General features: G+C 33.3%; 2 protein-coding genes across 3 annotated transcripts in view; one reads left to right on the top strand and one right to left on the bottom strand.

Annotated features, from left to right (window-relative positions):
- Positions 1-88: 88 nt before the first annotated feature.
- LOC106614106 (uncharacterized) lies at positions 89-2,043 on the top strand. The gene is made up of 3 exons (XM_014229643.3): positions 89-720; positions 784-1,511; positions 1,577-2,043. Exons 1-3 carry the CDS (start codon positions 189-191, stop codon positions 1,709-1,711), a joined length of 1,395 nt encoding a protein of 464 aa, XP_014085118.1. The 5' UTR covers positions 89-188; the 3' UTR covers positions 1,712-2,043.
- Positions 2,044-7,404: 5,361 nt separating this feature from the next.
- Positions 7,405-12,396, bottom strand: part of ko (Stork-head domain-containing protein knockout) — a 280,842-nt gene continuing 275,850 nt past the window's right edge. For both annotated transcript variants that reach the window (XM_014229640.3, XM_036364752.2), the window contains 5 exons: positions 12,132-12,390; positions 11,079-11,287; positions 10,792-11,016; positions 9,986-10,137; positions 7,405-9,910 (listed from right to left, as the gene is read on the bottom strand). In XM_014229640.3, the coding sequence (XP_014085115.2) occupies positions 7,757-9,910; positions 9,986-10,137; positions 10,792-11,016; positions 11,079-11,287; positions 12,132-12,390 (2,999 nt within the window). In that variant the 3' untranslated portion in view covers positions 7,405-7,756. The remainder of the gene's footprint in view (positions 9,911-9,985; positions 10,138-10,791; positions 11,017-11,078; positions 11,288-12,131; positions 12,391-12,396) is intronic.

Below are 12,396 nucleotides of genomic sequence, written 5' to 3'. Positions count from 1 at the left end.
CTCAATCGGCTTTTTTCTCATACATGTTGTCCCAAAATTTTGTTATCGATTTCTGCAACTCCCATAACTGACCTGTACAATTGACATTTGCGAAATTCTAAAAACAGCTGTTGTCACACAGCTGATGAAAAATATTTGCTTCAAATGCCGGCTTCAATTTGTTAAAAATATTTCTGAGTGTGCTGTTTATGTTAGCGGGCAAAATGTCTCAACAGAAAGGAGATGGAGAAGTCACAAAAGCCAGTATTTTAATACTGAACGATGATTGCTTGCTGGAAATCTTTAAGCAACTAAAATTGGTAGAACAGGTGCGTTTGGCAACGGTTTGCCCACGTTTGCGCAGCGTATTTCAATATTATTGTCAAAGGCATTGCAAAATATTGCGAAAATACGATCTCAGCGATATGAGTACGCGTGAAATAAGGCGATTTTTTGAAATGGCTGGGAATTATTTAGAGGAGCTAGTTAACCTGCCCTACAATGATCAGGAACGTAATGAATATGTAACGCAAGTAAATAAAAATTGTCCAAATGTACGACGAATTTATTTTGGAATGACAAAAATAAAATCCAAGTGTTTACGCAAATTACTTATGAATATGAAACATTTAAATAGTTTGCATTTGCAAAAGTGTTCGCTGGACGACAATGCAATGAAAAGTGTATCGGAATTGGCAACTTTAGAGATTTTGAGACTAGAGGGTGAAGAAGACATAACGGGTAAGCGGCAAAGTATTTGTTGCGAAGAATTTATCTGTAATCTTTATTTCTCTCTAAATCTAGGACGCTATTTAAGTAAACTAAAATGCCTGAAAGAACTGACTTTCGTTGAATGCGGCATACAAGATGACTTTTTTGTGGAAATTTGTACATCGCTTAAGGAGCTCAAGAAGCTGACACTACAATGGTGCGATGCGCTTACTGATGTCGCAATTTCAGCGCTGCCAGTGAATTGTGTAAATTTAGAAAAACTTAATATATCGTGTAATCAAAGCTTTGAATACTATGATATAGCCCGGCTGCCACGATTAGTTGATTTGGAATTGTCTGCCGAAATGTTTCGGACACAATCATTTAATTTATTACTTAACCGATTGGCTGATCAAAAGGGTGAGCAACTTGAGTGTTTGCGTATTTTTTCGCCCAGACTTATTGTTGATGACGGCATGCGACCTTTGTCACAATTTAAGAATTTAAAAGTATTTGGTTGCGATTGTAGTAAATATATAGATGCTACATGTTTGCGATATATTTGCGCATTACAACAATTAGAAACTGTTAGTTTAAGATACTGTCGCTCAGTTACTAATGAAGCGGTGTTAGTGTTGTTGGACGGCTGTCCAAAGTTAAAATATATTAATGTGATGCATTGTGATCAGTTAACAGAAGAGTTGGTCTATAAGACTATAGATGTGCTGCAAAGGAAGCAAGTTGACAAGCAACATTCACGTGATAGTATGCCAGTGCTAATGATGGTTGCGGGTACGAGAATAAGGCATCTAATTTTGGATGTAAGGTTTAGCAATATAAATAATATACATTTATGAGCATAAATAATTCATACTTCTGCTTTTAGGATACCAAGTACTTAGAAGCTTTGGAAGGTGGCCTGTTAAAGTTGAGCTTCGCCAATCCCTTTCAATTTCCCTACGAAAATTTATACTACACATATAACGTGCCAGCCATTCGTGAACTTAAACACTTCTATTGAAAACCGAAATCAACAGTTATTTTCGCGCATTGTTATTGGCAGTAGTTATAAAACTGAAAATATTTGTTCGTTAAAAGCCTTTAAACACTGCCTACGTGCATGAGTGGTTATTTAGTTATTGTAGAATTGTAGTGTTGTTTAATTATGAAATTGCTTAAATTACGCAATATTTTCATGTACAACCTACCTGTGTATTTATTTATTACAAATAATAACAAAAATTATTTGTTTCTATGACATTAAATATACTCTATTTTTGTTTGGTAAATTTCAAAAACTAAAATTTTTATATTAACTAAAATCTGTTTTCAACTTGCTCAAATATTTTAAAGCTAACCAAAAAAAAAAACAATAATAATCAATAAAATAAAATAAAATAATTTCATTATTCGTTAAATGGTTAGAAGTGAATTGTATTTGAACAAAAATACACGACTTGTGTTAATTAAATTATTATTTTAGTTTTAATATCTTAACCTGGTTGCGTTTGTGCTTTCAAAATATTATATTTAATTATTATTAAATATTATTAAAATAAAAATTTAATTTTTTTTAATGATTTGAGTATTTTGCTCAAAATGGTTCGTTTAAATTTTTCAAATAATAACTTATTGCTGTGTAAATTAGTTATTATTTATGTGCATTAAAATATACGTATTTACGAAATTGTAATTCTAAAATGTATATAGTCTTAAGAAAGTTGTTTTATAGATGATTATAAATATTAATAAACACCATAACTGTAATGTGCGCAAGAGATTACAAAGCAGAAATTGCCTTGCAAGTAATGTTTGCCAAAAACTTGCCACTACTAAGCTTGCAAATTCTTTGAAAAATATTTTTGTATTTATTTTAAATTTCCTTCTTTAATTTATTATTTTAAGATACATTTTTTTATTTTATTGAATTTTTTTTTTATTTCTCTTTTAATTTTTTGAAATGGGGTTTTTTTGCAAAGGGGTTATATTATATCTACAAGTCAGTCATTTTATTATTATTTTTTTTTAATTTCCTTATAATTATTAATTTTTTTATTTTATTATTTTTTATTTTTTCTTCATTTTCTATTATTTTGATATTAATTTTTCATTATTATTATTTTTTTTAATTTATTATCATTTATTATAATTTTTTTCATATTTTTTGTTATTATTTAAAACTTTTTTTTATTTAATAAAAAATGTTTTTATTTATATAACATTTTTAAACCTATTATATATTATATACACTTACATATATATGGTATTTGTATTTATTTGAAAATTTTTTTTATATAATATTTTTTTTTAATTCTTCATATTTTTTTAAGTTTTTCATTATTATTAGTTTATTTATTACAAATTTTTAAAGTTTTTTTTGTTTAAAAAACAATAGTTTTTATTTATATTTAAATTTTTTTCTTATACCTTTTATATATTATATATGTACATATACATTTATTTTCTGAAATGCACTTTTGACGATTTCGTTCAAAAGCTTACCTACCTGATTACCGTTTAATGTTGACTAAAACACCTTGATTTTGGTTTGATTATTTGATTTCTAGCGGCTTTATGCCGTTTTACGCTACATTTTATTTGATTCATATTAAGGCCTTCCTTATTTATAAAATGTTTCTTGTTAAGACATTCATTACATATTTCTTAAAGTTAGGTTTTACACAAAAATCATATGAATTAAGGTTAATTACATACATATGCTTGTATGTTTGTATGTTTTCGCGTTCGAAGTCTATGCATTTTTCGTTTTTATATGTTTTTATTTTAAATCGTGTATTTAAATGCCAAGCAAAATCCTTAGAAGAGAACTGTTGAATTAACACAAACAATAACAAAAAAAAAATCTTAATAGAAAATAAACATTCAACTATTGTGTTAAATAATAGCTGTGAAATGCAAAACGACATCACAATGTGTTTAAAAATTAAACAAAGTAAAAAGTAAAAAAAAAAAAAATAATAATTACATTTTATTTTAAAATAATATTTATTACTCAACTATTTTGTATGAAATGCAAGCCAAGTATTTGAGGAGTTCGACTTTATTTATTGCCTGCTGTACATTTGTTTTTATTTTTGTTATTGTTTGTTTTGTTTTTCTTTTGTTTCATAATAAAACAAACGTCGAATTATATTTTTAAAAACTATTTAACAAATTAAATTAAACAAATTGTACATATGTATGTACTATATGTATTGTAACTGTAAAAAAATATATGTCTGTATACCAGTAAACCTTTGTGAGTACAACTACTTCCTTTAAGTTTTATAAGTAATCGTATTTAGCAGTGTTTTTTTACCATTACTTTTATAATTAACTATTGTATTGTATTGTATTTTGGGCGGCGTTGTAAGGATTTCGAATGAAATAAATAAAATTATTACATTATTACATTAGCATATACAACTGTATTTAATATATATCTATATATTTTTTTTTTGCAAATTTACAATATTTAAAACTTAAATTAGGTTTTAAAAAACGCAATTAATCATTAATACATTTTTTTTTTGTTTTGTTTTAAACTAAAACATTTTGGCACTGTAAAGAAAAGTAATTACATAAACTATAATGAAATTAATTATTCAAATTTTACATGTCCATAACTGTAAATGTGTATGTGGCGCGCTTTAAAGTGGCAATTGCAGCGCTTTGGTGGCGCCTATGTGTGTATGTAGGCGTGTCAAAGCATTAAAAGGCAGCGTTGGTTCACCAAAATTAAAAAAAAAATCGAACGCAGAAATTATGGTAATTCAGATAAAGCACAACAACAAGTACAAGCACAACAGCAGAATAAGTAAATGATTTAAGGAACTGCCAACAAAACCAAGCACAAAAAAAAATGAACATACATAAAAAATCAAAATTTTTCCAAAAACGATCTGCATAAAAACTTCAAATTATAACGTGGGATGAAGTTCTAAGATTTTGAAATTTTAAAATTTTTCGATAACGAATCGAAAATTAAGCCGAAAAAAAACTAAACTACATACTATATATTATACTACATATACTATACTGTAGATTCGATTAGCAGCAGCAAGAATTCGTACGCTTTAAAAAATGATAAAAGTTAAAATAAACAAATTTAATTGTTTTCGATCAAAATTTGCACAAAATCCTACTTTAATTTTTTTGATACCAAAAATTCCGAAATTTTAAAACTTTTCGATATCGAATCGAAAAAAAATCCGTAAAAATACTCAACTACAGATATTCGATTAAAAAAAAAATAAAAAGATCTACTTCTTTTTCGAAACTAAACATTTTAATTATTTAAAAATTTGGATTTTCATACGATATTTTAAATTTTCCAAAACAAATCGTTACAATAATTACGAAATTTAAATTTTTTTCCAAAATTAGTTTAATTTTAATATATATGTATAATAAACAAATCAAATTGTAGTCGAATAGCAAGCAAATTTAACTTGCTAAAAAGGAAAAAGTATATATTTTCGAATATAATGTATTTAAAATGTCAAAGGATTCAATAAAATACGAAATAGTAATATCGAAAAACCTTTGAAAATTTGAAAAATTCAAGTTTCCAATTCTGATCAAAAATTTATAAATTTTAAGTACGAGTATTCCAGTAACTGTCGGTGGAGTATTTTTCGAAAAAAAATATTTAGAAAGCTAATATTTTGAAATTTTCGCTAAATTACATAAAAAAAAAAAAACAATAATATTAAAATATGAGTTAAGCTATTTTATTAGAAAAAATTTTTAAAAATTTGAAAAATTCAAATTATTTTTCAGTATCAAATTATAAAAAAATTTAATTTTCGAATATAATAAAAAAAATTTTAAATTTTATGTATTCCAGTAACTGTCGGTTAAGCATTTTCGAAAGGAACTATTTAGAAAACTAATATTTTCAAATTTTCGCTAAGTTAAATTGAAAAAAAAATCTTAATTATAAGATTTAATTCAACTTGACCAAATAATAAATTAAATTCAAGTAGTGTTAGATTCAACTCTTTTGGTACCAAGAATATTGAAAATTGAAAAATTATTTTTTTAAATTTGATTGCAAAAAAAAAACTAATAAACTTATTTTATTTCAATCAGAGAAACAGTGAAATAATATTAAATTTTTTATTATTTTAATAGCGTTTGTAAAAAAAAATTTAAAAATAACCAAACACGTGCAAATTTCAGTAACTGTGTATGTTATGTTGGTTTACAACTTTCAGCGTTTCAATCTATCCTGCTTTACTTCACTATTTAATTATAATAATAAGTATATAGTTCTTTCGTTCAGTTACATACGACTACAATTTTTTATAATATTTTTTTTTCAATATTTTTTTTTTATTTTTTAATAATTTTTTTACTGTTTACATAACATATATGCACATACTTGTATGTATGTATGTATTTGGTTAGTGCTCAGTATTGTTATTCGTTACAAAACAGTCTACAGTCTCAGTTTACTATTCATCGACGCTGTAGGCGAGTACACATTTAGGAGAAATACTTAAGTATATCGTTTGTAACAGACAAATGAATATTTCGAGTATTATTTTTTGAATTTTAATGATTTTTCATAATTACCGCATTACTCTTTATATTTCAAATATTTTAATAATTTTTTTTTTTTTGGTAAAGTGCAAAATTTGGAGGAGTGGCAGTGCTTTTACAATACCCTTTTTATCTTTGTTGCAAAAATAATATTAAAAAAAATTATTTTAAGAAATATTTAAAAACTCGTCGAAAAAAAAGTTGGAAAAAACTGGTCGAACAAACTGGTCTAATATTGTTTTCAGAGCTTTTCACAAAGCTGCCTTGTAGCGAGTCGTCTGAAGAACACGTTTTTTATATGTACTTGAAAGATATTTCCATGACATATGTCGTCTTCTGAATTCTGAAACACTGATACGCGCAGAATCCATCAAAACCTGCAGCATTCTTATGAAAGCTTCCATACTTTAAGTTTGGTTAAGACAGCTACATCACTTATTAGGAATTTTTGTTTCAATCACTTTTGTTTTGCTCAATTTTATGGCATCCAAATTGACCTAGAATGACCCATGAACCATCACCTTAGCATATTGCCATTACCTCACTAACTTAGGAACTTTGAATTGAACCTCATCAAAATATGGCTTTCCTGTGATTGAAACTAGAGTAATCAGACTATAGTTACGGCTTTACAACAGTCATAAATTTCCGATATAGTTTATTTAGAAAACGTTTGTGTTCTCAGATAATCCAATGTAGTGCATCGTTGAAGACACCTAGAGCGTGGCTTATTGATTTGTGGGCTTTTGCTCTCTTTTCTTTTATTTACGATCTGCTGTACTAGGGAAGATCAGTGTATAAATATTGGAATTAATGATCTGATATTTAAAGGCCCAATCTATGTCATTTTGAATGTTCAAAAAAATTTTTGGGTCTGATATTGTTTATTATGTTTATTTAACCGGTTATCTTTTCGGGTACTAATAGTCCGAGCGAATTATTCTTAAGTAGAGAACCATATAATGGGAAAACTTATCTAATGGCTATGAAAAACGTATAGACCATTAGTCTGATTGAATTGTTGTTAATTTATAACTGCTACACAGTTTTACTAGAAATTAGACCAAATTATAATTATCCGACTTGATTTAGGTTAGGAGTTTTGCTTGTAGGTAAAGAAATTTATTTTCTGTTTTTTTCAAGTAAAATCTGAATAATGAATTCCACTTACACTAACTCCAAAAATGCCACTTTATTTACAGTATTGGAAAAAATTACTGCTTGAACAAGAATAGCATCTATTCTGGTTCCGTTTCCGTTTTCTAAATTCGAGTAGTAAATATCTTTTTACGTCTTCAATTTTTGTTTTTAGTTTAAGATTATTTGTAGTACGAATATTTAGTAAGTTGAAGTTGTGCGCCATCATACTGACCATGCGTGCCCTTTGCATTGCCCCATTGCCACCTAAAAAGCCACCGACATAACAACCTGCTCCATCCTCAATTGACCTAAGCTCATTTCAGCGCATTAACGCAATTTTTTTTATTGAATTTCATTTGGTCGTCTATCAATCAAGCCGCTACACCATACCGTAGTCGGTACACACCGGCGTGGGTTGATTATTCTGTTGTTTCTCCTTATTCGCCGCAGCAGCAGCTGCCATATTTAGCTCCACCAACGTATCGATGCTATTCAGACTGACACCCTGTAGGATTTTCTGCGCCGCCAATGAGGTAAAATTAAAGGACAAATCCGTTAGACTTGGAAAGTTGTAGAGGTCTTCATTGCCGGTTGCATTGGCGCTGACCGGGCCGTTGGGGTCTTTCGACAAGCTGAAGCGTCGATCGAGCGCCTCTTTTTCGACGGACTTATCACTGGCGTTACTGCAGTTATTGTCCTTTAAAGCTAAATTTGGCTCGCTGCCAACGGCAATTATGTTTTTTTGCAATATATGCGCCAGATCGTCACTATTTATGGCTGGATTCGATTGCAGAATATTGCCGGTCTTTTGTAGATTACCAGAAGACTCGTAACGATTTAGATTCTTTAAATCACAATGTGAGTTCATTAATTTCGCGTGTGTTGTGTCCTTGGTATTCTTTTCGTAGAAGCGTAAATTACCAACCGAACCGGCAATTTCGAAATCTTGTTTAGCTGCGAGCGCCGCCATTGCGAGCGTCTTCTCGCCGCTGGGTGAGTTCGGATTCGATTCGTTTTTCAACACATTATTTTTGTAGACAATATGGCTGGAGCCGTGTTGCGGCAGTTGTAAGCAAAGCTTACGACTGTTATTCATTGTGGCGTCGTTGTTGATATTCTTCGTGAATTTCGAGTTGTCAATAACCTCGGTGGAGCTGAGCGTATCCAAATTGTCCGGTGATGTTTCGCTGATAAACGAAATGGAGTCGCAAGTTTCGGAGTTCGCCTCATTCTCGCTAATCGAATTGTCTTTGTAGATTTGTTGAATATTTGTCGATTGCTGCTGTTGTTGTTGTTGCTGCTGCAGCTGCTGCTGTTGCATTGACTTCGTTTGGCTGTGTGTTTGCGCATGCGCCTGTGCGTAATTTCTTTTCTGTTGCTCTTTTTGTTGCTGCTGACTTCTCATTGGCGCAGTTTCCTGCTTCGAGAGCGTCTTCTTAATGATCTCACCCTTCTCATTGGTTGTCGTCTCATTATTAATGATGTAGACATTCGAATTCTCCATCAGTTTGCCATTCTCCAACGTTATAACGCTACGCGCTGGTGAGTTCTGCACATAAATCTTTGTGCTTGGTATACTACTTTGACTGCCATTGCTGGTGGTCACCTGCAGTGTGATCGAGTTGTTCGAATTCGAATTCGGTATGCCATTGTAATAGGATTGTCCGCCGGTATTGCTTGTGGTGCGGCCCGGCAGCGGCTTTTGTTGGTTGGTGATTTCCTCGAGTATACGCGATGGCGTCGAGGCACGTTGCCGTTGCGTCTGTTCGGCGGCGCGTGCACGCATTGCCTGATGACGCGGTGTGCCGCGCGGCGAACCGTTCAATACGAGTATCGATCTGGCTGGACTTGGTTGCACCACCGCCGTATTGGTCGAACACTGCGAGTCAAGACTAGAATGACCACTGGTTTTGCTGAATGACACCTTACCGCTATCGATACTCGACGGTCCCGATGTAAGCATGGATGAGGCTTTGCCCGATTCCAAACTAGACGGACCGCTTTGTACGCTGCGATAGCTCACCTTGCCGCTATCCAAATTGCTGGCGTAACCGTTAATTATGATATTATCTGACTGTCGCTTTGTAGCTGGCGCTTTTAGCGTACCGCTGGTACGCGAGGGCGACTGTTCGAAAATGTGTTTGCCAATAACACTCTTTGAGGAAGATTTCTGTGCGTTCGCTGACACGGCGGCGGCGGCTACAGCGCTTGCTGTTGTTGTATGGTTTGGTGCTGAGAGGCGTGATAGTGTCGCGGTGGAGTGATTCGTTTTGGTCGCCGACGTCGGTGCGTTGGTTATGTTCGTTGTACCGCTCGCTGTAGCCGGTATGGATTGTGTTGAACGGGGCAGTGAACTGCTGCAGTAGACTGGTGAACGTCGGCGTATGGGCGAACAATCGCGCGACGATATAAGGAAGGTCGAATCGCTGGACATGTGTCGTCGATGTCGGCGTGGCAGTGTCAGTGAACGTTGACTCAACTCAGAACCATCGTAAAATGTGGAATTGGAGAGCGTATGCGCCACCGGCATATCCTAAAGTGGGCGAGAAGTGAAAAATGATATATAAGTGTGTTAATCGGGAGATAGTAGCTTGTGCTAGTAACTTACGTGATCGGCGGTTTGTGTGCCAACACTATGTAAATGCACTGCACGAGAATTGAACCACTCGGCAGGCGGGAACTGGGCTGAATATGTTTCGATTTGACGTTGTTTGGCGCGTCCACTACGTCGGAAGAGGCGCGATAGCAAAGATCCCTTTTCTAAAAAGTAAGAAAGATAGACTTTTGATAGAAATCTGTACAGTTTATAACGTGAAATTAAGTTTAAGTTTGGTAGTGTCATCCTTTCAACTAACTCTCCAAGTAGTCGGTATTGTAATAGTGAATTTGAAGCAGTAACTAATTCTTATCGACGGCTTTAAATTTCGTCCATGGTCTTCACATTACCAATATTTCTAGGCATTTACATATGTACCGTTGCCATGACAATCCATCCTAAGTAACCGGAACGCACCTAGTATTATATCCAGCCATGAGCTGTTGACTCGGAAACATTCCTCAAAAATTATCTGAAAAATGTTTTCAACTCTTGCAACAACAAGCCCCGGTTTGCACTTTAGATATTTATACCCTCCCGCAGATGAAAGTAGTTTCCAAGCAGCAGTTGTATTCTAAATATTTTTACTCGGTCGGTTTCATAGTCAACTTAACGATATCCGAGTGAGTTTACGACCAAATCCGATATTTTTTCGTTTTGATACAAACTACTTTCTTTTGTCACTAGATGATACCTGTATATTGTTTTTTTAATTACGGTTTCTAGCTTCGGTGCTTGACTCTCTGTACGATCGCTAGATCTGCGCGTCATAGACACATATTTATTCAAACGCTGTGTTCTTTTATAACCCCACTTACTTGGTGACGAAGAATCTGTGCTTTGGTACTCCGAGCTGCTACTGTCCGTGGCTAAAGTTTGTGCGTATGTCTTTGAGAGGCTTCGTGTTGACGCGCAACGCTGCAGTCGCTTTGAGGAGCCAAACAAGCGCAGACTATGTCTTCTCTCCAGGCTGCGCGGTGTTGGAAATGAGGCGCTGCGTCTTTTGGCGGCGCGTGGATAAAGTATTTTGTCATTTGGATTGCCTGCAATGAATATTTTTCGTTTACATTTTTTTTCAATTGATCGATAAATCTTGTTCACTTACCGCCGCATATGACATCGGCCAAATTGGTTTGTATGCATTGATGCGTTAGATCGCCGTCGCGTTCTGTGGAGATTTCACCGTACAATGAGTGAAGCGCCTCCGCATTGGTCATAAGCATTGTGCGCGCCTCCTGAGGTATTTCATCGGTCTCTTCAAAATCTTGATAACCATTGCGCATGGCTCGCGGTCTCGAACGGCTGCGGCGACGTCTAGTTGAGAGTTTTGAGAAATAAAATTTAGTTACGTATTGACCTATCAAGGATTAGGGATGCAATTTATTTTTCCAAACAAAATTGTTGATAAGTTTAGAGTTTAGGTTTGGAGCTTGGATTGCTGTACGATTGACGAAATCTTTTCGTTCGTGATTTCTGGTAATTTTTTATGAACTTCAAACTGTTTCTACGTCATTAAACTTGCTTTAAAACTTTATCGTACTGTCAAGACCTCCTGTACTCGTTCTTTTTTGTGTTTCCTACACTGTTTTTTGAAGCAATATGTGAATATTCTTTCCTTGAGTTCGAAAAAGATCCTACCAGACTTTCGTTTTACCGAAAAAATAAGGAATAAATTCGAGTATTATCATTCACCTGAGAATAAAGTGCCTGAAATTATTGATCTTGGCTCCGAACACAATTTTTCACTAAGCTTTAATGTCTAAAAATGATCAAGTATGGCTTTATAACCATGAGTAGAGAAGATACTACTCTAGCTGAAGGGAGAGCGATAACAAGGTCTCTAGTATTAGTGGGTGGTCTTAGAAACAGAACTTTTATTTGCAGGTTAGGTCTCTCGCTCTTATTTTAACATCTGCAAATCTACATTACTTTACAAGACCGCAAACTATTAGTGTTTCAAATTAAATTTTCATTCAATATTTGCCTTGGTAATACAATTTTAAAAATACGAGTAATCTCCACGCTTGTATCTTTTGCACTTTTCGGAGGGCAACAACTCTAGGTTAACCCAGCCGAGTGCACACTTTGTTTTTAAAATCAGATGGTTGTTCTACTCTATGATCTGATTTGATCTGTTCTATATGATTCAAATACTTACTCTGGCGTAAAGATGAAGTAACCCTTCGCGGTTTGATATATCTTCTGTTCCTGCATCAATTGTGCTAGCGTATCGTAGATAACTTCGGTGGCTGGCGGTGTCATATGCGGAAATCGTATGCTCAATTTGATGCGCACATTCTCTATGGTGGCCGAGTGACCCTCTGCGGTAAGATCCATAATGACATCGCAGAGCGCCTCAGGCAGTGGGGTAAATTGTCCTTGCACAGTCGGTGTTACGATGCAGTCATCGATATCACCTGAAA

Source organism: Bactrocera oleae, chromosome 6 (assembly GCF_042242935.1).
Source record: "Bactrocera oleae isolate idBacOlea1 chromosome 6, idBacOlea1, whole genome shotgun sequence".
In the NCBI taxonomy this organism is placed as follows: Eukaryota; Metazoa; Arthropoda; class Insecta; order Diptera; family Tephritidae; genus Bactrocera; species Bactrocera oleae.
This window is presented reverse-complemented; position numbering and strand designations above follow the sequence as displayed.